Genomic DNA, 24,882 nt, shown 5'->3' on the forward strand with positions numbered 1-24,882 from the left:
GAATTGAATTCTACTTCAGCTGTTAGATAATGTTAATGATGATTTATTGATTGATTTATTGAGATACAGTGTAATGTATTCATTATGAATGAGAGCTTGAATATATGTTCAAATCTAGGTTCTGTTACTTCCCAGCTATCAATCTTGAGCTTCTTAATTTAATAGTTCTCTGCCTCAGTTTCTTGGTCTTCAAATGGAGATAATAATAATATTTCCCTTGGGCTTGTGAAGATTAGATGAGTTGATCCATGTAAAACACTTGGAATATTCTTGATATAATATATATATATATACACAACACAGTAGCTGTTAACTGTTATCATTACTAATACATCCATTACTAGTTATTATTTCTTAAATGTTTACTATGTACTAGGCTCTTACAAGCCGTTTTCTGATTATGAAATAGGTACTATTTTTATCACCATATTGTAGATGAGAAAAATGGAGGCTTAGAAAATGTAAGTTCTACTCAAGAGTTAGACAGCAATAAGCAATTTAAACCGAAGCTCCAATCCAGGTCTGTGTACCTCTGAGGCCATGCTCCTGACCATGCTCTGCCGGGGTGGCAGTTTCTTGTTCATCATAGATGTTCAATGAATACGATTTAATAAAATATCCAGAGCTTTCCAGTGACTTAGCTCTCTGCCCTTCCACGTTCGTCAGCCGCCAATAAGAAAACTTATGGAGAACTATACATTCCCAGGAATGCACTAAACCTGAGAGAGAAATATAAATCCTCAAGGAACTTACAATCCATTGGCAGAACTAAGACTTCTCAAGGTTTTAGAGAGAATTGGGAGTTCAAGTGCTACATGGTAGGGTCTAGACAATAAGGCTTCCATAACAAAATATCTTGGCATCTCCCCTCACTTCACCTTTATTTAGTATATGGGGAAGGCAAAATAAGTAAGATAATTTTCTCATTATTTGTAATAAATGTTATGTTAGAATTTTTATTGATTAGTATTTTGCTGATATAAGCAGAATCTAAAACCAACCAGTCTGTATCTGTCATACATCAACTGCATTGACATTATGCTAAGCCTGATTACAAAACAATATTTAAAAATTAAGGAAAAGACACACAAGCATGAATTAAGATACAGAGTGGCACTAGTCAGTTTAGAGGAGAGAAGGCTCCTCACAGGCTGGGGCCGACAAGAGGACTTCCTGGAAGGAAGATGAGAAGAGCTGGGGGCTTTGTCGAATGGGCACAGTGAACACCAGAGAGTATCACAGTTCGGACCCAACAGAAAAAACATGTATGGGGGGACTGGTCTGGTTAGAGCTATAGGTTGAGAGACAGTGGGAAGAGAAGGTTGGGCAGATAATTGATGACCAGCACTATATTGTGAAACCTTTTTATGACTGACAAATGCTTACTGAGCACCTACTCTTGTTAATGGGTTACTTTCAGTTTTATTGTTATAAAAATGTTTTTATAACAATGCAGTACAAAAAGAAAAACAACCTATAAAATAGTTCCCTGGTCTCTCTGGTCCCAGGAGCGAACTCTCATTTCACAACAGCCTGGGGAGTCTCTATGTGCTCGGTGCTGGACGTCAGCCTTCTTCCAGGGGAAGGGCTGATGGCCCAGGTCCTGGCCGTGGAGCCTCCACCCAGGGAGAGCGGGGCTCTCTTCGAGCTTACACTTCTTCTGGGACAAGTTGTCAGTAACTGTCTTGAGTTGCCTGTCCCCTTTAACAAGTTCTTCCTTATTTGTCACTTAAATGAAGCAGTGTGGTGTGTGGCTCATCCTTGGACAGAGAGCTGGGTGATAAGGTCAAGTCTCTCTTGGGTCCCTGATTTGCTATGTGTTCCTTGGTGTCACTTTCCTCAACTGTGAGATAGGTAGGTCTAAAAAAAGTTTGTAATTTGTACTGCAAAGTCCAGATGTGAGTTTCAGGCATACCTAAGAATTACTCTGCTCTCTTGATTCAAATTGAAAGATCCTCTGTCCTTGGTCTCTTTGAGGCATACAGAGAAGTACCTGTGCTCACGTGGAAAGCCATTCTACTGCCTTATTTCTAAAGGAATCTGCATGACAGGATTGGAGGGCTTCTCATCCCTGGAGAGACTGTCAAAGTCAGATTCCAGGGCCCCACCCCAGACTCACTAAATCAAACTCTTCTAGGGTAGATCCCAGGAATCTGCATTCCAACATGCTTCCAGGTGATTCTGATATGGCTAGACTTTCAATAATTACGAACCATTTATCTGAGTCATGATCCTCACTTGTTGGACCTCTGGAGGCTTCTGAGGAAGCCCAGAATAGGGCTAAGCACTGGCACGGTGGATGTTCGTAGAAGATCAGTTAATATGAGTGCCTGCTTTTGACAAGAACAATGCTAAGTGTTATGTATGCACAGTGGTGAATAAAACCAACAAGACGTGGGGTCTGCTCTCAAGGCGCTCTTGTCTGTTCATATAGCCTGATCTATAAAAATCCACCCATTAAAAACACACACAGGGACTTCCCTGGTGGCACAGTGGTTAAGAATCTGCCTGCTAGTGCAGGGGACATGGGTTCAAGCCCTGGTCCAGGAAGATCTCACATGCTGCAGAGCAACTAAGCCCGTGCACCACACTTATTGAGCCTGCTCTCTAGAGCCCGTGAGCCACAACTACTGGGCCTGCAAGCCACAACTACTGAAGCCCACATGCCTAGAGCCCGTGCTCTGCAACAAGAGAAGCCACCGCAATGAGAAGCCCGCGCACCGCAAAGAAGAGCGGCCCCTGCTCACTGCAACTAGAGAAAGCCCACGTGCAGAAACGAAGACCCAATGCAGCCAAAAATAAATAAACAAATAAATAAATTTATTTTAAAAAACATATGCAAATGGAGCCATAAATTAAAAATTATGACACTTGCTTTGAGAGAAGATGGAGACACTTGACATAGACCAGGAAGTCACCCACAATCAGAATAGACCTTTCTGGAGAAGTGATAAGTGAACAAAAACTTGGAGGATAATTAGGCAGATAATCAGGAGAACTTTCTAGACTTGCAATGTCCAATATGGTGGCCACTATTCGGTGACTGTTTACATTTAAATTAAGATTAAACAAAATTGGAAATTTAATCTCTGTTACATTATTAGCACATTTCAAATGCTCGGTAGCCACATGTGGCTGCCATATTGGACAGTGCAAAAATAACACCTTTTCATCATCTCAGAGAATTCTCTAGGACTGCCCTGGTCTAGATCAGGGGTGGTGAAACCAGTCTGGCACACCACCTATTTTTGAAAATTGAGTTTTACTGGAACACAGCCACACTTATTCTTCTGTGAATTCTCTTTGGTTGCTTTCACACCACAATGGCAGAGTTGAGTAGCTGTGACAGAGACCTTGTAGCCCACAAAGCCTAAATATTATCTGTCTTTTATTAAAACGTATGTGATGGAATAGGTTTAATGTGGCTGTCTAGCACATGGAGGGCAAGTGAGTTCCTTGTCTAATGCTACTCTTGCTTCACAGATGTTAAATGCTAAAACAAGAGAGGGACAGTGAGATTATGTTGCTTATGCACACCGGCAGCTGCTGATATATTAATCTCCTCTTTTCTCTCCATCTGTGGCTTTTGAGGCAGCGGTCTTCTCGTCTAGACAAACTGGACCAGGTCCAAGGAAGAGTGACCCCGCTGGTGAAGCAACTGTGTCCTTGGAAGCACAGTTGACAATGTTGATATAATTGTGTACTGGGTGAGAGGCTGGACTAAAGAGTCTCTTCAAATCTCTTAAAACGCCACCTCCTTTGAGATGATACGTATCAAAACAAAACTGTTGAACTTTTGCTTTGGAACCCAGCACACCCTTTGAATACCTAGCCCCTTTGCTTATGCAATCAGTTCATTTTAGTAGTTCTTATATAAGATCCAGAAAATCAATATTCATGTGAATAATCACGTGGACCTTGAGTTTTAGGAATGTTTCTCCAGGGTTATAGAGCTTCTCTACCTGCGTTAATGGAATTTCATTAATGACATTTATCATCCAAGATACACATTTTAACACAAGTTTTTAAAAATCTAACTTCAGATTGCGTTTATTTGCAGGTAACTCTTAGAAACTTAATGAATCTTCTCAGTATCTGAAACCCCAAATAGCTTATTTAGAGGTTCAAGATTTTTCTTTTTCGTTACTTCTGGATTAAATTCACTTAAAAATAGTCTTAGTGGGCTTCCCTGGTGGCGCAGTGGTTGGGAATCCGCCTGCCAATGCAGGGGACACAGGTTCGTGCCCCGGTCCGGGAAGATCCCACATGCCGCAGAGCGACTAGGCCCGTGAGCCACAATTACTGAGCCTGCGCGTCTGGAGCCTGTGCTCCGCAACGGGAGGGGCCGCGACAGTGAGGGGCCCGCGCACCGCGATGAGAAGTGGCCCCCGCTCGCCGCAACTGGAGAGAGCCCTTGCACAGAAACGAAGACCCAACACAGACAAAAATAAATAAATTTTAAAAAATAGTCTTAGTGACTATATATAAATGAGTCGGTACATTTTCCTATTATTTTCTTGTAGATTGTTGTTTGCCCTGGCAAATGAGTCACTGATTACACTAGTGTTTATTGATCAGCTACTAGCCAGAGTACTAGCATTGTTCTAGCTCTAGTACCAGCATTGCACTCCCACTGGAAATCAAGAAAGACCTTGGCCTCATCTATATTACAACCTGGAAGGTGCAAGCTCTGTGTCATTTATCATGAGAGGAACTGTGGTACATTATTTACAATCTTTTTGACAGCTTTGGAAAATGTTTTATTATTTCTTTTTTTTCTTCAGATAGGAAACCTGGGACTCAGACAAATCGCACAATTTGTGCAAGTTCACACATTTAATAGTGACAGAGCAAGGATTCAAATCTAGATCTTTCCTACTCCACAGCCATTCTTTCTCCTTCACTACTGTCTATTTTTGTTCTTGGTCATTGGTTTTCAGACAGGATAATTTAAAGAATTGTTTCAGGGCTTCCCTGGTGGCGCAGTGGTTGAGAGTCTGCCTGCCGATGCAGGGGACACGGGTTCGAGCCCTGGTCTGGGAGGATCCCACATGCCGCGGAGCAACTGGGCCCGTGAGCCACAACTGCTGAGCCTGAGCGTCTGGAGCCTCTGCTCCGCAGCAAGAGAGGCCGCGATAGTGAGAGGCCCGCGCACCGCGATGAAGAGTGGCTCCCACTCGCCGCAACTGGAGAAAGCCCTCGCACAGAAACGAAGACCCAACACAGCCAAAAATAAACATAATAAATAAATAATAAATAAAAATTAAAAAAAAAAAAGAATTGTTTCACATATCACATCAGAGCTCAAGTCTGAATTTTTGTCATTCTAGTCTGAATTTTGTCAAATCTATTTTCTGTATGATTTTATCAATAGTACCTGAATCAAGTTCATTGGGGGAAAAGTTGGCTTGAAGGATTTTTTTTTTAATCTCCTTAGAATTGATCTTGATTTCTAAAACCTTCTAGATGCAGATGTTGGTTTCACCCACACTGCTCTGAAGTGATTTTTAAAAAAATACTTAAATTGCAGTTTTACTGTTTATGAGCTGACCTATTTTGTACACAGTATGAAGCATTACTTTTGTTGGTTAGTTTTCTGGATTGAATAACCACCAAATAAATACTGCTAATTCTCTTCTATTGTTTCAGATTTGATGGGAACTTTAATACCAATGTATCTAGAACAATTAGTTGTGATCGACTGTCTACTACTGTTAATAGCCGTGCCTTCAATCCAGGACGAGACTTAAATTCAGGTCAGTAATCTCTTGGTTTTGTAAAGGTGAGCTATATTCTACCACATTCAAGTTGAATAAACTTATTGCTTTAGCGACTTTCGTTAAGTTTTGAAGGAAAAATATGTACTTAAAATTAGATATTTCTTTCTAGCAAGTTGACACTCAAAAGAAGGAAAGGAAGAAGAAAATCGAGTGGACGTGTATTGAGCATTTACTACACATCTATGTATGCGGAGTATGCCATGTGATTTGCTAGATTCTTTAATCCATTATCTCATTTGTTAGCAGTTTTGCATTTGTTATTTTAAAGGTTACTTTAGAGACCCATTTGTCTCTGCACTTAGGAAGTGTTGAATTCATTTGTATTCCCTATCTATAATATTTAATTTGGGAGGTGGGATTGAAGAATGATGAAGGAGCTTTTCTGCTACTGAACAGTGCCATGATGCTATACAGTCGTCCCTCAGTATCTGCAGGCACTTGGTTCCAAGGAGCCCCCAAGGATACCAAAATCTACAGATGCTCAAGTCCCTTATATAAAATGGTGAGCTATAATGATTACAGTTGGCGCTTAGTATCTGCGAGTTTCGCATCTGTGGATATGGACAACTGACTGTATGTTGAGGTTGAACTTTCTTCCTGGTCTTTTTAGAACCCAGTCATATGCAGTAGTAATAACTACTAAGGCACCTGTACACATGGTTATATATAGCTTCAAAGTGACACCGTGTCTCTGCTTTCTTGCCCTGGAGTTCCAGTCTACATTTCTCACTCTGTTTGTCTTGTTATGTACACTTGTTGAGTGATGAGCCTCAGAACCTAAAGGCTTCACCTTTTAAAAGCTGAAGTGCCTTTAGAAATCACCAGCCTCAATCCTAGAATTTTACCAAGGAATAATCTGAGACTCAGGAGGGTCCTAAGACTTCCCTCATTACTAGAGAGATAAAGGATTTAACCCTTAAACATGAAGAACTGTATTTCCCAGATTCCAGGCCTCCTGGAGACATGTAAAAGCCAAGAGAAAAGCCAGAGGGCCAGAATATTTACTTTGAGAGGCCCAACCAGTATTGGTTCAGGGGAAGAATTGTAGCCTTTGGGCATTGTATACACAAACCAGGTAATCTATTAGGTCTGGAAAGAAAGAAGTGTAAGCTTTATATTGCTTAAGGATAATAAAACTATAGCTGCTATCTAAATGACCTGACCTAAATCTGCCAGGCACTTATCGCCTAGACCAATATATAATGAATTCAGTCATTTTTTAAAAAATTGGTCAGAGAATCTTGAGACCTTCTGGAGCAGGTGGGGGTTATTTACTATTAGAAAGGAAGCTCAGTGAAAATATTTTTCATAAAAAATAATTGAAGAGAGTAGAGAAGGACCTGGAATGGGTGGATAAAATGAATTATGGGAGATTCCAAAGCTGGAACAGGGCACAGAGCTGGAACTTGAGTCTTTTGACTGTCAGATTCAGTACTTGCCCTCTTTGCCTCAGCTGTGCCCAGCATAGGGTGTGTGAGAATAAGAGAAGAGTCGGGAAGGACTTCCAAGATATCCGACCTTATCAACAAGAAGGACAGAGTAAGAGTTCTCTATTGTGACAGAGGTTTAGGGTAGAACTCAGCTGCGCAAATAATTGGGAATCCCAACAATATGCTATTTTATTACAGTCTTTATTTGTCAAGGGAGAGGTGGGGAGGAAGAGGATGGTGAGGGCAGAGGTATGTAGTTAAAGCTCAGATCTTGAGTTTTGCTGTTGCCAAGAGCACGTCTCAAGTCTAACGTCCTACCTGATAAGAGTTGTTCTCGGCACAGTTGACGTAGCTAGATTTACAAGCCATTTTTGGCAATATTCAGGTATCTGAGAACTGACTTGCTTGTATTTGAAGTTTTGTGACATTCTACCAGGCAGTGGCTGCATCCCAAAGTCCACATTCTTGAGCAGTCATTTGTAATACGAGAGGAGTGGGAGATGATGGAGGGTGACCTCAGAGCTCCCTCTTTCCCTCCTCTCCAGCTCATGCCCCTTTTCAGAGCAGAATTAATGTGCTTCGTAGGCTATCACATGTCTGATATTTACATCTGTAAGATGTCCAGCCTTAGACTGTATATAATCCATCAATGGGTCCCTAATTGATAACACAGTTTCAGATTGCCTCTCAGACTAGCTGGAAACAGACTCGCACAAATTGTAAACCATTCTTAGCTTCATTATCCAAAACTAGGTCATGTGTCCATCCATCCAACACACATGTGTATTCTTCTTCTTAAAACCATCCCTGCCAGATCTCTACTTTCCAAATTGACTCCTTGCCCCTGAATCCATTCAAATAACTAACGTTTGACAGTGCATGTGTTACATGATGGTGCTGGTCATGTTTTGCAGGGTCTTTCCTGCTTTTATCTCTAGTTTCTCACATTCTCTCTCTCTCTCTCTCTCTCTTTTTTAAAATTCCTGCTGAGCTATTTTCTTGTGCGTAGCCTGATCCCTAAAGAGAGTTTATTTGAAGAGTCCAAGGAAAGTTGCCTCTTGCTCTCTTGAGTTACACAGTTGAGGTGAGAGTGGAAGTGGGAGTTAGTCTTTCTTGCCAGAAGAAAAGGTGTCTGGACTTTCTTTATTGTATTTGATTTAAAGAGCATTTGAAGTTGCAAACTTCGATCTTGGTCACATTGCCGTCTTCATTGAGAAACAGGATTCACGGGGTGAAAGAGGCGTTTATAAGTCACGTTACAGCAGGAAATGCTGCAGGAGGTACAGGTGGGCACTGGCGGCTACGGACTGTGCTGTTAATTTCAGTGGATTCATTGCTTCCTTCTGTGAACGATAAAGATTGGCTCTGTGCTATAGGTTTTTCACTTTTCTTTAAAATAGCTTGAAAATTATCTATTAAAAATGCTAATACCAGGCTTCCCTGGTGGCGCAGTGGTTGAGAATCTGCCTGCCAATGCAGGGGACACAGGTTCGAGCCCTGGTCTGGGAAGATCCCACGTGCCGCGGAGCAACTAGGCCCATGAGTCACAATTACTGAGCCTGCACGTCTGAAGCCTGTGCTCCGCAACAAGAGAGGCCACAATGGTGAGAGGCCCGCGCACCGCGATGAAGAGTGGCCTCCACTTGCCGCAACTAGAGAAAAGCCCTCGCACAGAAGCGAAGACCCAACACAGCCAAAAATAAATAAATAAATAAATAAAATTAAAAAACAAAAATGCTAATACCAATGCAGTGTAAAGCTGTGTTCTACCTATAATAAAAGAATAAAAATCAACAAAACTAGGAATTTCTAGGGTTTTTTTTTAATGCCAATTACTCCAGCTTCATGATTGCATTAGTATTATAAAAGATTGGTAATTATTTTTATAACATCTAAAAAACTATTCAGTCACTGAGAAATCTAGATTCTTGAGGTTATATGGTTCCGTTTACATTCATGTATGTGGGTGTACGTATGTATATACACAAAATTAAGTACACAAACAGAGGGCCCTTTTCTTCACCTTGCTTCCCCTTCAAGCTCTATTCCTATACTGCGAGCTACTTTGAAGTCTCATAGTTTCTCACAACAACCCTATTACACTGATTTCAGAAGATTTTATTAGCCACATCTATTCATTATGGAAAGAGTATATATATACTCTTTCCATAATACCTATGATCGTAATGGATACAGCCTGGTTTTTTGTTGTTTGTTTGTTTTTTACTTAGCAAATGTATTCTGGACATTCTTCTGTGTCTATGTAAATAAATATACATCTCTATCATTGTACCGGTGTATAATTGTGTAACATTGTTGAATCAGCCCATCTATTCCAGTTCAACATTTAGACTGTCCCAGTTTTTCACTATATCATTGTTCCCTGGAGGATCTCAAGGGACCCCTCCACAGTTTCACTTGACCGCTATGTAACATTTGGCATGTAAGGTTCTTTTCTGAAACTCTGTAATCCTTAGTTCCTATAAAATTGTCCTGCCATTTATCCCCGGACTTCTCTGCCCAGTCCTTTTCATCCTTCTTCTTGAGCTCCTTTTCCCTAAAGTGGATGTCCCCACATGTCCTCTCTTCACCACCTCCCTCTGCTCACTAAGTGTTATCTCCCTGAATGTTCTCGATTTATGCAGCACTCCCACTCCTACCACATGCTACTCAATTCTAAATCTCTGTCTCCAGCCCTGGCCTGTTTCTGAGTTTATTTATTGAGGAACCAACTTCAGGGGACACATCTCTCTGTGATTATCCTGTAGCTACCTCAAAAATTAAAACAATCAAACAAACAAGAACACTTTCCTCTAAACTTACTCCCCAATCTGGGTACCTCTCTCCTGGTTACACTGGGAATTCTTCCTTGCCTTTTTCTACCCAGTTACTTCAGGATTTAACAGTTTTGACCAAATGAGAGTGTGAGAGAATGAATATTTGCCAAGTATTTACTATGTACAAGACACCTGGCTAGGCATTTACCTGTGTGTCCCTCTTCCTTCTCATCACATCCAGTGGTAATGTAGGTCTCGTTATCCTTTTTTAAAAATATTTATTTATTTATTTGGTTGTGCCGGGTCTTAGTTGTGGCAGATGGGCTCCTTAGTTGCGGCACGTGGGCTCCTTAATTCTGGCAGGCAGGCTCCTTAGTTGAGACTCAAGGGCTCCTTAGTGTGGCATGCGAGCTCTTAGTTGCAGCATGCATGTGGGATCTAGTTCCCTGACCATGTATCAAACCCGGCCCCACTGCATTGGGAGGGCAGAGTCTTAACCACTGCGCCACCAGGGAAGTCCCTCGTTACCCTTTTCATTGAAGGGAAACTTGGTTTAGATTCCATAGTTCAAAGGTGTGTCTTGAATCCCCTTTGTTTTCTCCACTCCAATACCATAAACTTAAATCTTCATTGCCTTTCTAGAAGATGAATTAACGTAGAAACCTCCCAAAAGTTTTCCCTTCTCCTATTCTTTCTCATTTTCAATATATCCTACACACTGTAGGTATTCTGAAAATATCTGCTCTATAACTCCATTTCTCAAAAACCTCTGATAGTTTACCTCTAAGATAAAGGTGGAAGCCTTTAAAATTCATCTTCCGCCCCTCTTCCTCTTCCTTAAGCCCTCTGAGCTGTATCCTCAGGGAATCCCTTTCATTGCTTCAAATCTCCAGTTTCTATTACTCCTCCATACTTTGCTCTTGTTCAGTAAGAATTCCTTGTCTGTTGTAGCAGGTTGGGTTTACGAGGAGGCAGCCTCTGAGATGGAGGTTGGCAGTCTGTGGGGAAAGGGAAGGAAGCAGGATTGAGCAGTGGGAGAAGATGGGCTGAGATACAGCCTCAGTGGAGTCCTCAGCCACCCCCAGGGGAGCTTAGAGGCTGGGGTGGCCCTTCAGAGTTGTGTTGGCCCAGCTACAACTCTTCATTACTTTATTCTATGGTACATTCTTATTATAGAATTTTAATTTTTTTTTTATATTGAACATCTGTTTGATGCTCTATTCCTTTTAATTTATTTTTTGTATGCCAAGTGCTCAATCCAGTGCCTTACCCATAGCGGGTACACAGTAAATGCTTATTGAATGAGTAAATGAATGAATAGAACTAGGATTTCCTTTGTACTTTTGTTGTCTCATCTTTGTAATGGAATAACCAAGACTTTTGGAAGGACCTTAGTGAAGGGAAGAATGTAGTCGTGATGTGCTATAAGTCAGCCCTGGCTTTCTTAGCTTAACAGCAAATCAGCACATATAAATGTCTCAGGTATAGGGAGACTATATAGAAACAGACTATCCGGATGAATAGTATTATCTACCTGAAACTAACTATGGTGATTTCAAACATGCAATGCACACAAGAAAATCAGTCCATTGTTCCTTGGTACCTCATACACCGCTACATACTTTTGTCTTAGTCTTACTATGGATACCAAGGAAAAATGTTTACTCAATATTATAGATGAGAAACAAGCCTAGCTACCTAAACTAGATAGGATCTATTAACCGACCTACCTAAAGTCAAACAACAAATTGTTGGTATTGATGTGACTAAACATACATGTGCTGACTCCTTGTCTGATGTGCTCATTACAACAGACTGCTTAAGATGAAGGGATTTCTCCCATTACTGTATTCTGCCTAATAACACTTCAGACTCTTGACCAAACCTATAATCTTCTCTCTTCCCACCCAAACCTCCTCCCCAGCCCGTGTTCCATATGTTAGTTAGCAGCAGCTTCATTTTGCTCCTCACCAAAGCTTGAGACCAGACCAACCCTGACTCTATCTCTCTCTCATAACAAGCTTCTCTCAGGTGACAACTTTACCGTAGTTACTGTGGCACACACCAGGGTAATTAAGACAGAATTTCCCCCCTCAGAGAGCTCACAACCTTGTCCTATGTGTGTTGAGGGCACTAGGAATGAGGAGAAAAATCAACAGACAAATATGGTCGTGATGCGGTGCTAAATGCTGTCATGATAAAGGTAAGCCTGGGGCACTTGACCCAAATTGTGAGGTTGAGTCTTAAAAGACAATATGAATTAGGTGACTGTGCTTGTGGCAAACACATTTCCCATTTCAGAGTCTGTGAAACGTGCCGACCACTGTGGAGGAGGGAATAAGTAACAGAAAATGAAGGTAGCACTAAGCCAGATTTTAATGGGCCTTGTATATCAGTCTGAGGAGTTTGCTTTGGGTTTGGTTTGGTTTTTGTTTTGATTTGTTTCTTAGCTTGAAGTCAAGCAGCTGACAGACTTTAAGCAGGGCAGGCAAGAGAGCTTTGTGAAGAATGGATAGAAGAGTAGTTAGCCTGGGAAAGAGAAAACTGGAAGTAGAATAGGTCATCCAAAAGTGGGAGGGGTCTTGGAGAGGGGCCGTGGCCTAAGCAAGCATGGCCTCATCCAAGATGAGTGGTTAATGGGATGGCAAGAAGCAGAGAATCGGTGGAGACCACTCTCCACGGCAGAGAAAGTTGAAAGGTCACTGATTGATTGGTAGAGAAAAGGTGAAAGGTTGATTGGCAGAGAAAAGGTGAAAGGTCACTGATAGCTTAGGAAGGGGTAGGATTTAGGGAGGGTTCTGCAGATAATAGTTTTTTAAGTTAGAGCAACTTGAAAATATTTATATGCTGAAGACAGAGAGAGAGAAAGTCTAAGAAGCAAGTGAAGCTAAGGAAACAGACAGGACAATGGAGTTTAACATCTTGGTTGAGTTGTCCCAAACCTGGCTGATCATCAGGGTCACCTGAAGTGCTTTGTCAAAAATGCCTATTCTTTGGCCCCCAACCCAGACCTAGTGAATCAGAATGTTGGCTTGGTAAAGCTTGGGAATGTGTAGGCTTCAAAAGCTGATGGCGATGATCAGCCAGGCTTGAGAACTCCACCTCTGTTAATTTTCTCTTATTCTTTCCATGAGTGTTTGGAAACTACCTTGACCTTTGGGTCCTCTGGGAATGGTCTCTGAGAAAGGAAGAGGGTAGAGCAGTGGATCCTGTGCTGATTTTGGATTGCCCCAGAAATTTGTTCTGGGTTGTCTGAGCCCATGAGCAAGCTGCCTCAACAGAATCAACTGGACTGGTTGATTTACATGATGTAATTAGCTTAGAATGCACATGATGAACTGCGAGCTTGGAACAGAATCAGAGATTTGTGGATGTCCTCTCCTTAGTATTAGACTAAAGTAAATACAATGAGATGGCTGGCTCGGCTGCCATTAACCTCACTTCGGCAATGGGCTTTAGTGGAAGAATCAGAGGACTTGTGTGGCCTGGATCCTCTTCCAGGCCCAAAGCTTAAGTAACTCCTCCCTTTGAGCCAGAATATCCTTAGCTATAAAATGATAATAACAGTATCGCTTTGGTAAACCTCCACATTCTGGTTCTTGCTAGCTGTTAAATACTTGGGGAAAATTAACCTCTATATACCTTGGTTTCCTGAATTATAAATAAAACCCACCTCATAGAGTTGCTGTAAGAATTAACTGAGATAATATAAATAAAAGACCTTGCAAAGTGCCTGGTACGTGGTCAAACACTCAATATGCTTGCCCCTTCTGGAACAACATACACAGTATCCATGAAATATGGCCCCTCCAGAATACGTGGTAAAACGATACTCAGGATGTGAGCAAGGTGTAGGAATTGGAAAGGTGTGATAGGGTATAACGCCAGAAATTTTGTTTGGAGTCCTCAGGATGTTAATTTATTTTACTTCCCTCCAAAAGGATTGCAGTTGCACAGAGTATTACTGAAAGGTGCTACGTAATTTCTGGTCTGTTAGGAAAGTATGTGTGTTTTTGTGTGTCTGCACCTCTGTATGCTTAGGACAGCTCCTGTATTTTACATTTGGCAAGCTGTGGGAAGTAGATAGCTCTGTGTGCTTTGCTGAGCGGTGTTGGGCTGGGCATCGAGAAGCCCAGAGTTCCTCGAAGTGGGAGCACAGGCTTTCTGTTACAGGACATTTTCCCTTTGTCCCTACCTCCGCTGGATAATGCTATTGAGAAAGTCACAGCCCAAATACAGGCAGTTCATAATCCATCTCTTTCTCATTGGCCTGGTGGGTTAAGCATTAAAGGCAGGCAGGCAAGGACTTTGGGGACGTGGTTGGTTTTGTTTTGACTGGAGAGGCCAATGGCATAAGAACTAGTCAGATGTAGATGATAAAATTGGAAGGAAAATATTTGGGGACCGTGGAATCTGGGACCCATATGTTAGAATTATCCACAGACAGTTCAGTACAGTGTGTGCAGGCGGATCTTGAGACCCAATAGACAGGAATGCCTAGAAAGAGGAAAGGCACAGATTTTCAGCTGCTTACCTGATGACAGTTTGTCAAAGAAAAAATAAGCCAATGAGTATGGCAAAATTCTTGGTCTTCACTTATAATTAGCATAAGACGTATAAGTGAGAAATAGTCAGTTGTTGAAGGGAACGGAGAGGGTTGCCTTTAAAGAACCAGGAGCCATCGCAGGGAACTCCACATCCTTTAAAGGCCAACATTAAGTTTTCTCCATCATTCTCATTTAAATGTTTCTTGGTCCTGTTTGGACATTTTGCAAAGTATTGAATCACTATTAATAATCTCATAGTACTGACCTACAGCTTCTAAGCGAATAGGAAGTGAGAATGCTCTTCCTTTTTTCTTTCATAAACTTGATGAAAGCTCTTTCTCTCTAGTTGTAAGTCCATGCACTTCCTTCCTATTGACCTTCATTCTTTGCCCTCTTACCACTTTTCTCTGGGTTTCTACAGGATCTTTGGAAACACATTGTCCAAATCTATTACTTTACAGATGAGGAGATTGTGAAATCACATGCCTCAGCCAACATCATCATTCACTGATTCACTCAGCAAATACTGACTGAGTGCGTCCTAAAAACTGGGCTTGTGCCAGGGCCAGGGAATGTGATGAACAAAATTGACTTGGCCCCTGCCCTCCTGGGACTGACAGCTCCTCTGCATGAGAGACATGAAACAAATAGCGGCAGAAATAAATATACCGAACTTACCAACTTTTGCCATCTATGGCAAAAATTTCCTATGAAGGAACATACTGGATGCTCTGAGGGAGGATAATAATGGAGAGTGGTCAGGGAAGGTCTCTCTGAGAAGGTGAGGAGTTATTCCATTGCAAAAAGATTGGCATATTTACAGAACTAAAAAGAAATAGCTCTCGATGTACAATGTAGTGAGTTGAAAAGGGGAAAGGTGAGGCAGGGGAGTAGGAAGGGACCAGATGGTACAGGGCCTGATGGGGTTGGATTTAATACTAGGTGTGATTATGTGGGAAACCTTTGAACAGTTTTAAGCAAATCAGTGGTGGGATTTGATTTCCATTTTAGAAAGATGCCTTTGGATACTGGATAGAAAGTTAAACTGAAGGTCAGAGAGCTTGCCAGTCAGAGATGGCACTTTAACCCATGGCTGCTTATTCCCCAGCCCGTCTGATTTACCAGGGTATCCCTTCTAGTTCCTAAGAGCCAACCTGAATTAAGTAAAAAGTGCAAAATAGCCCTGGGCCCGTGTCCAAATGGCTTTCTTATGCCTGCTCAATTTGACAGTGAAAGAAAAAGACACATCAGGCTCACATCTGTAACCAGTTGAGCACCTACAAAATAATTAAGAGGTGTCAGCGCTATAGTTTCTCTCTCAAATAAAAACTCCCTTTATTATCTAAAATACACTATTGTTTGACCTCACGCACAGTTCTGAGTGCTGTAATTACCGTCGACTCTACCTTCCAAGCTGTAGCTTGTGTCTCTGCCATTTTCCAGGTAGACCAGCCTGTGGGGTCGATGGTAAAGCCCATGACATTGGACTCCCAGCTGGTGTGTGCCAGTTTTAGCAGTTCATCAGTTTGTTTTTTCTCACAAGATTAAATGCTCACTTTAGCCTTATGTCTTATTTCAATTTTGAAATCGTTCCTTAAGGAGTCAAGTGTCTCCTTAATTGTATTTATTTATACTGTATATTTACAAACCAATGCAGCTGATTATTCTGATTGAGAACCATCAACCTGTTTATATATTTATTCTTCCTCTCAAGAAGTACTCAGTGCATTTTTTATCTATTCATTGCTAATTCATTCAGCATGTATCTATGGACATGTAGAAACACTATAGTGTTCTGGAAAGAGCCAGGACTTTGGAGGCAGACACCTAGGTCAAATCATGACTCTGCCCTTATGACTCTGAACAAGTTAGTTCTTTATCTGTAAAATGGGTATAATAGCAAACTCATAGAGTCTTTATAAAACATCAAACTGTGTATAAAACTAGTTTGTATGCTGCTCAATAAATTTGCACTATTATCAAATCAACTTTATTGAGGAATAATTGACAGCTAATAAACTTCACATGTTTAGCATATACAGTTGATATGTTTTGACATGTATAGTCCCGTGAAATCATCCGACAAACAGGCTTTTTCTCTCTCCATTTACCTATTTTTGTACTGGTTGCATTGGCAGTAGTGTTGGGAGAAGGGAGGGTTTATCATTTTTAAACATATTTAGAATTATGATTGCTCTATATTGATTTATTTAATCATTGCTCTATATTTAATTTATGTTTAATTGGATTTGGCATTAGAGGAAAGTAAGATTTTAGAATTTATCAAAGAAAAGTATCAAAACATTCGAGAAATAGTACTTCCATGCAGATCTTCCCAGCCTGTATGCTGCAGATATCACGCAGAGTGTGCGCCTTGATGTGAAAAGTACTGGGAATCTCTGCTTCAGGGGTGACAGACATGGCTCAGATATAGATCTCACCCTCAAGGATCTTTGAGTCTAGGAATGGAGGATCGAACAGTTTCCCGTTAGGACAGTAATTCTAGCTAGAAGGTGGGAAGAGGTAAAATGCTGGAGGATGTCAGAGGGTGTGATGAACTTCTGTCCTGGGGTTCGGGTTCAGCTTCAGTGAGGAAAAAAACATTCACTGCCTCCTTCACGTGTGTCTTGTCTGAGATCGGTGTGCAGAGCAGTTTAGACAGATACAGACCCTGCCCGTTGATAACTTAAAGCCTAGCACTGTGCATCGTGGGCTCACAGGTTGGGCGTCTGCCCAGCTTTTCTTCCCGGACAGCTTCCAGCATTTCTGAGGAAGGAGTGAGCGTGTGGCACCCCAGCCCAAGTGATCCAGTGGTCAGGACGCCTAACTGACTCCTGTGAATGGGGGAAGGCCCCTCTGGGTTCTCTGCATAGATGGCAGGGCTGTCATCCACCTCCACCTCTAAGTCAGGAGGGGGCCTGCCTGGGGTGCACACCACAATGATAGATTGATGGCTTCTGGGCCCTGGGGTCCTCATTACCGTCGTAGCTGTCATCTTCTGCTAGTGCTGAATAACAGATGAAATTTAATCAGATACCAAAGGAGTTCTCAGCAGGAGGGTTTGAGGAACCTTGCCCGATACTTAGGCTCTAGTGCTGGAAAGGAACCAGAACGATCTTTTGTGGGGAGACTAAATGTATCACGCGCTATGTGAATTCTGATTTATTTTTAAAACATTCTTGCTCTCACTGGCTCCCCTTCTAATAGTCTCACTGCAGCCTGTTTATTGTTACAGATGTTACTTTTGAATGAGGTCACCGAGCTTTCCTTTCTCCCAAAGGCGGTGTTTGCCTTTTTATTGCTGGGTTGGCAGGGCTGCCTGGAGAAGAGTGCTAATAGGAGATCAAGGTTGAGCTTCAGACTCCCAGGAGACAAGGCAGAGAAAAACCCTCTTCCGTGTTTACATGCACTCACGTCAGCATTGGTCCCCGGAGAGAGAGTGGTCGCCTGAGTCCAGGTGATGACCTGGATAAGGCTGGCTGGCAGAGTGGAGAGAGGGGATAGGCGTTGTGGTCATACACTGGCTTGACTCCCTTCTTGTCCGCTGTGAAACCTCAAGCGAGTCAACAACCCTCTCTCAGCCTGTTTCCTCCTCTGTAACTTGGGGTTAATAAGTGTTGACTCCTAGGATTTGTGTGAGGCTACAGTGTGCTGTAGCTCCTGGGTGTGTGTTGGGCAGGGTAACTGCTGAACATTTTTGAAGGCCTCCACATAGTACATTTTACACAGCGTGGTTGGAGGACCACTGCCCAAACCCGGCTTGCCGCTGATGTTCGCAAATTCGCATTGATTGAACACACCCACACGTTCTTTTATGGATGTCTGTGGCTGCTTCCGCACCACAAGGCAGTGTTGGGTAGTTGGAACAGAGACCATATGGTCTGCAGAGCCAAAATCACTGACCACCTGGCCCTTTACAGAAGCTTGCTGACCCCCAAGCCAGACTAAAGGATGGCCATGTGTTGGGGACTTCCCTGGTAGTCCAGTGGTTAAGACTCCACACTTCCACCGCAGGGGGTGTGGGTTCCATCCCTGGTCGGAGGACTAAGATTCCTACATGCTGCAACGCGTGGCCAAAGGAAAAAAAAAAAAAAAAAAAGAATGGCTCTGTGGCATTCAGAGCTTCATATATATATTTTTGCCAAATACACCTCATGCTTTCTTGTTTTGCTCCATTTCCCTCTATGTGATTCTTCTGATGTATTGCTTATTACAGGAGGGCTTGTTTTCTGCTCATCTTTGTATATCTTGCAACATGTAAAGCAGTACCCTACACATAGTAGTGTGCAATACATAAATGAGGTGGTGTGGAGCAGAGTGAAGGGGCATCAGAGAAGAGAGAAAGACTTCATGGAGTTTTGGGGACAGTATTGCACACAGTAAGGTGGCTGCCAGCCCAGCTGCAAACCAGTGGCAGGGATGCAGTACACTTAGGAAGGGAGGCAACACCAACTGATGTGAAGAACACGGGAGCCAGGACACCCAGATTTGAATGCCAGCTCAGCCAGTTCCTGACAAGGCCTCAGCCAATTTGCTTAAGCTCTGTAAGCATATTTTCTCAACTCCAAAGTAGGGAATAATAATACCAGCTTCTGCTTTGTGACCACCTAGAGGGGTGGGATAGGGAGGGTGGGAGGGAGACGCAAGGGGGAGGAGATATGGGGATATATGTGTATGTATAGCTGGTTCACTTTGTTATAAAGCAGAAACTAACACACCATTTTAAAGCAATTATACTCCAATAAAGATGTTAAAAAAATAATAATACCACCTTCATCCTAGGGTTGTTTTATGGATTAAATGAGATAACATGAAGGAAGGCCTCTATTCCAGTGCTGCCATGTTGGAATCATTCTGTAAGCTATTCCTGAATGATTATGGTTCTCATTTTTCAAGTACTATTGATGCTGTTTCCCTCATTGTGAAGTGAACAAGGTCAAGGTCACAGGTCTAGTCCCTCGGGAGACTAGCCTATTAATATTACTGTTTTCCACAGTTAGAGAACATACCCCAAGCCAGCAAGTATACACTGGCTTAACAGGGACCAGCCCAGTAAGGAGAGAGATTAATGCAAATGAATCATTTATGCTGGAAAAATAATCCACGACATATAGTGTCACCATACAATGTTAAGAGTGATTGCTTCACTTGACTGAAACATTCATTACATTTTCTATTCATGGGGTATTTTTTTAAGGGACAGAAAGAAAATGTTTAGTAGAAAATTTACAGCCTTATACCTACTGGGATTTCTTCATAGTACAAACCATTTATGCAAAACAGATGCCTGAGGCACAGTGCCTGCGTGCACCTGTGGATTTGTCGGTTATATGTCTTTTTCCCACTCCTCCAGTTCTTGCAGACAACCTGAAATCCAACCCTGGAATTAAGTGGCAGTATTTCAGTTCAGAAGAAGGAATCTTCACTGTTTTCCCAGCACACAAGTTCCGGTGTAAGGGCAGCTATGAGCATCGCAGTAGGTACGTTGACTTGCTTGCCAAAGTTTTAATTACTGCTTAAGAGTAATCTGTATAAAATATAGACTCCCCATTCATACACACAGCTCTGCCTCCAAACTGTGGTTTCAGAAACTTATCCTGAAATGATTTCATTATTTAACATATGTGGGTGTAGAAATGCCTGGGAAGGCAAATGATGAAGCCTGGAACTTTTTCAGAACTATCTATAACAAGCCAAGTAAAACAAGGTATTTACTAAGAAATAAAAAATTTTGAAGCACCCAGTCTGTTGTGAGTTTCAGACACCTTCGTTGAGAGACAAATGATAATACCTTCTCTCAAGGGCAGCGCTAGAAGACTTTATAGCATATCTCAGAATAGAGTTTGTGATTCTCAGCTTTCCTTTCTGTGATAACATGCTTGGCCATCCCTTTTGAAATTTACATGCAAATCTCAGCTACTAGAAGTCTGAAGGTTGTCCAGAAAACACTGGATCGAGGATCCTTAATATGCTGCTTTTCTCAGGAAATGACTTGAGATGCTACCACTTAGCTAGAAGGGCGGTAATGGTGAGATAAGTTGTATGACAACACTCATCAATTTACAGAACCCCTTAGGCAAAGATACTTCCCTTTTGAATCCGCACAGTTTCCCTTTTGCAGTGTTAGATGTTTGATGCCAGAACTTCTGGAACTAGTGCAAGATGCCTGCTTTTCATGCCACGTTTTTTGAGACTAAACCACCATTTTAGCTTCTTTCCATCTTTGTTTTAAATTACATCTATTCACTAAACTTATTGTGATAATCACTTCATGAGGTATGTAAGTCAAATCATTATGCTGTACACCTTAAACTTATACAGTGCTGTATGTCAATTGCATCTCAATACAACTGGAAGAAAAAAATAAATAAATCGTATCTAAAATTTTCCCCAAGGAAAATACTACTTCTGTGCTCTTCCTAGAGGGACATTTGTATCATTTGTATGGTTTCTTCCGTTCCCTCCCTGGACAGCATGGTGAAGACTTGAGCATCTTGGAGACTGTTCCAGAATCCGTGACCTTGGGTTCTAGTCTGGCTCATCTCTCAGGAGAGGCCAAAGACACCATAAACCATCTAATTCTCATTTACTTCTAAGAAGATAGATTAGATGGCATTCTGCTTTTAATGAATCACCTGTGCGGGATGGTCCAAAAGGAAAAGCAGCACCTTGTCACAAATCAACATTCACCTACACTCAGGAGGTTTCACGAATCTGTACCCTAAATATGCATTAAATCAATCCTCAAGCCCCTGTTCCCTTGACTAAGTAATCTGAGTTCCTCTCCTCGTAGATTGCTGTCGCCGTCTCTTGACCTGTCCTCTCACCTCTGAGGCCTTTGCAAGGTCTCCACATCCTTTGAAGTGTGGAGTAGGTTTGCAGAACGTATCAGAAGGAGCCAATCACACTATGAGGACCGCCCCAGATTGTACATATAATGCTGCTATTTATGTATCCCAGTGAAGCAGTTTTTAACAATTTATTGTGACAGTGTGAACACGTATTCTGCTCTTCATTTATGTTGAGTTGAATTGGAAAGGAGGGGGTATGTCATTTAAAAAAAAAAAAAACCTACTCACCTAGCTTGGAGGACTTAAAAGTTCAGTATTCGACATGGTTGTCAGTGTTGGGATAGACAGATTTCCTTATTTTCTGTTGACTCTTTCGCTTCTGTAGCCACCGCTCTTGGATTTTTTTTATCCAATTTCCCTACTTGGCTGAATGGTATTGACTAGTGAAAATATAGTAGTGCTTTAGTATTAATGTAGGACTTTTGGCTTGAGAACAATTAGTGTAAACTTGGCCCAATTTTGAGCTTTTTTGGTACTTTGCCTGTATTTCTTAATTTGTGCCCAGGCTTTTGTGACTCAACTGGCATCTAACATTTCACAGAAAACTCTAGTGTTTTAGGGGTGTCGATAAAGGAGAGAATTCTCTCGAGGCTGATTTGCTCTCTTAAGCTCCCTCTAATTTGTTCCAGCTTTAAAACTGTGAATAGAGACCTCATTAAGCCTCTTCTCGCAAACCTGCCTGCACCGCACACTAGCAGAAGACTGCTTTGCTGGGAGGCACTTCTCCTTTGGCGTTCCCCCCACCTCCACCCCCTCTCCCCTCCACCCCCTTTGCTTGATGTTGGCAAACAAAAACCTGGCAAGAAGAGTGGCTATCACTGGCTTAGACAAATCTGGTGGCACAGTTTTAAATGCTCGGATAAGGGGTCTTTTGGTGGCTGACCTGTGTAAATTGTTTCAGTACAGAAAGGAAAAGGGCCCTCCTAGCAGTGGCTTTTGTCTGGGGAGAGAGAAACCAGACCAGCTATTCAAAGCTGCTCAATGTGCTCACAGATGACAGGCTGCCTCGGTTTTAGCCAAGCCCCACTCTTAAATCTGCAGAGGACCCCGCACTGGCCGGTGGACATTTTTCTCCCTGTTATTCTGTCTCTGCCCCCCGGGGGGCCACCAGTTCCATTTCCAGGGAGGGTGGACTTTCACATATGCTGAAAAAGCCAGCCTTCCAAAGGCTTTGCTTCTTAAATCCTCCCGGTTGCTTTAATCTTTGGAAGGCAGAAGTCACCAATCCCTGTTCTGCAGACACACGCTGTTGTCTTGAGGTGTTGTTTTCAGTGCACCAGAATAGTTTCTCGTTCCACGCTGGTCTCTCCATCCTTGTGCCAAACCCCCAGAAACACAGGGAGGCCAGCGTGCCTGCCCATCTGTAGCACTCACAGCTGTGTTAGGTTGAGGCCTTTACTGTAAACCGGGACTGACCCCAGAGAGCTTCTCCCCCTTCTAGACCTATCTACGTCTCCACTGTCCGGCCGCAGTCAAAGCACATAGTAGTGATCCTGGACCACGGGGCTTCCGTCACAGACACCCAGCTTCAGATTGCCAAGGACGCTGCCCAGGTCATCCTCAGCGCCATCGATGAACACGATAAGGTGATGATGACCCCAGTGACCCCCCCCCCATTGGCATTGGGTCTTTCTTGAATACCTTTTTAAAAGTACTTTATGTTTTATGATATGTATTTTTCAATCCACCTTTAAAAATGACTTTGAGAAAAGAGAGTGCTGTAGTTTTTATTCTAGTATTTAAGGAAGCAGCTGCCAACCCTGGTTCCAAATCTCTTTATAAAACCATCCCCACCAAACTGAGTCTTGCACTTCCTTAATGGCCCCTGCCTAGACTTCTAATTAGCTGTGACTTTCACACTGGAAATTATAGGAAGGAGGAACAGGGCTAGGGCTTGGACACTGGTGGATGACTTGTCTTTATCTCAAGATTGATGGGAGGGAAGGGAGAAAAGAAGGCTGCTAGAGGTTTACTAATCTCTAGGACACCTCAGAGATAGGCGTGTTTACAACTAATGATAATCTATTGCCTGTAGACATTTTCTGCTTCATCATTTTGACTTTTCCACCTCCTAAGGTTTTACTCACTAATCTAGTTGTTTAAAACACGCACCCTATGCCTTTACCCTCACCGCCACCTCCAGTAGGAGAATCCAGACGATTAGTACTTGCCAAGATTTTTCTGTGTGCGAAATACTGTTTTTAATGTTCTAGATGAACACCGTACTGCTGACTTCATCTTGGAACAAAAGCCAAATTCTAGGGTCCCTGTCCCTTACCAATCCTTAACTAATCTTCTTCAAATTTGATAGGTTGATGCCTCTAGGCATTTCTTTTTAAACTCTCCGAAACTGTTCTGTAGGACTTGTCACTTTTGGCGCTCTTCTGAAATGTAGAAAACCTTTCCCTGGCAGAATAACAGGGTTTGTTTGTCTGTTTGTTTTCCCCTCCAGATCTCCATGCTGACTGTGGCAGACACCGTCAGGACTTGCTCACTTGACCAGTGCTATAAGACATTCCTGTCTCCAGCCACCAGTGAGACAAAAAGGAAAATGTCCACCTTTGTCAGCAGCGTCAAGTCTTTGGACAGCCCTACCCAGCACGCGGTGGGATTTCAAAAGGCATTTCAGCTGATTCGAAGCACAAACAATAGCACCAAGTTCCAAGCAAGTAAGTGCCTTTGCTCACTAATAAATTAGTTGCTCATAAACTAACAGATAAAGGATGGCAATAGAAATATATTGTAAATTGATCACATAACTATGTCTAGAGGGATTTTTTCTACATTGACGGGATAAAAATTTCTTGTGTTGTCATAATGGTCATCTAATACTAGGATCTTACTAGATTTTCTCATCTTTTCCAATCAAAGGTACTCAAGTCTGCATGATTTCTTTACTCCCTGAGCCTCTTCTTCCTGCCCCTTTATTAGGAACATATCCCCGTTTATTTCCCAGGAGAATATCCACATCCTTTTCGATGCTAATTGTCAGCCTCGCGTCCTCAGTGACTTAGAGTGGCTGTCTGCTTGTGCGCATGTGCTCAGAAACAGGGCAGCCGGGGCAGCCGGAATTCTTGCCTTGATCCTTCCTTCTTCTAACCAGCTGTCATTTAGATGAGCACAGCCCTTCAAATGTACAAAGGCACTCTAATTTAATTTTCATGTATTAAAGAAAATCTGGAATTAGGATGCATGCTAAAGTAAAGGGAAGGATATTTGAAATAAGATACATGCTTTGAAACTACTGAAAGGAATCTATGTCGTTTTCTCTTTTATATTCGAAAATCTGTTTGTAGGTTGTTTTTTTCAATGAATGTATCCTATTGAGATAAATTTAAAGAATATATTTTCAAGCTCTTCAGTGTGTCTGCATTAAAACTAAGACAACGTTGATAAATGCACAACTTAGTGCCTGGCACATGATGGGCCCTTGAAGGACAGAAGCTACTGTAATTATTACAACAAATGATGGTAGATGGCGTATCAGTTTTATGTTT

The 24,882-nt window shown here is 42.1% G+C and overlaps 1 protein-coding gene across 1 annotated transcript in view; it reads left to right on the top strand.

Annotated features, from left to right (window-relative positions):
• Positions 1-24,882, top strand: part of CACHD1 (cache domain containing 1) — a 209,110-nt gene that overhangs the window by 127,211 nt on the left and 57,017 nt on the right. The window contains exons 4-7 of the mRNA XM_068540044.1: positions 5,650-5,756; positions 19,888-20,014; positions 22,827-22,971; positions 23,838-24,054. Coding sequence (XP_068396145.1) covers positions 5,650-5,756; positions 19,888-20,014; positions 22,827-22,971; positions 23,838-24,054 — 596 coding nt within the window. The remainder of the gene's footprint in view (positions 1-5,649; positions 5,757-19,887; positions 20,015-22,826; positions 22,972-23,837; positions 24,055-24,882) is intronic.

The sequence above is a fragment of the Eschrichtius robustus genome, chromosome 3 (assembly GCF_028021215.1).
Source record: "Eschrichtius robustus isolate mEscRob2 chromosome 3, mEscRob2.pri, whole genome shotgun sequence".
NCBI classification, from domain to species: Eukaryota; Metazoa; Chordata; class Mammalia; order Artiodactyla; family Eschrichtiidae; genus Eschrichtius; species Eschrichtius robustus.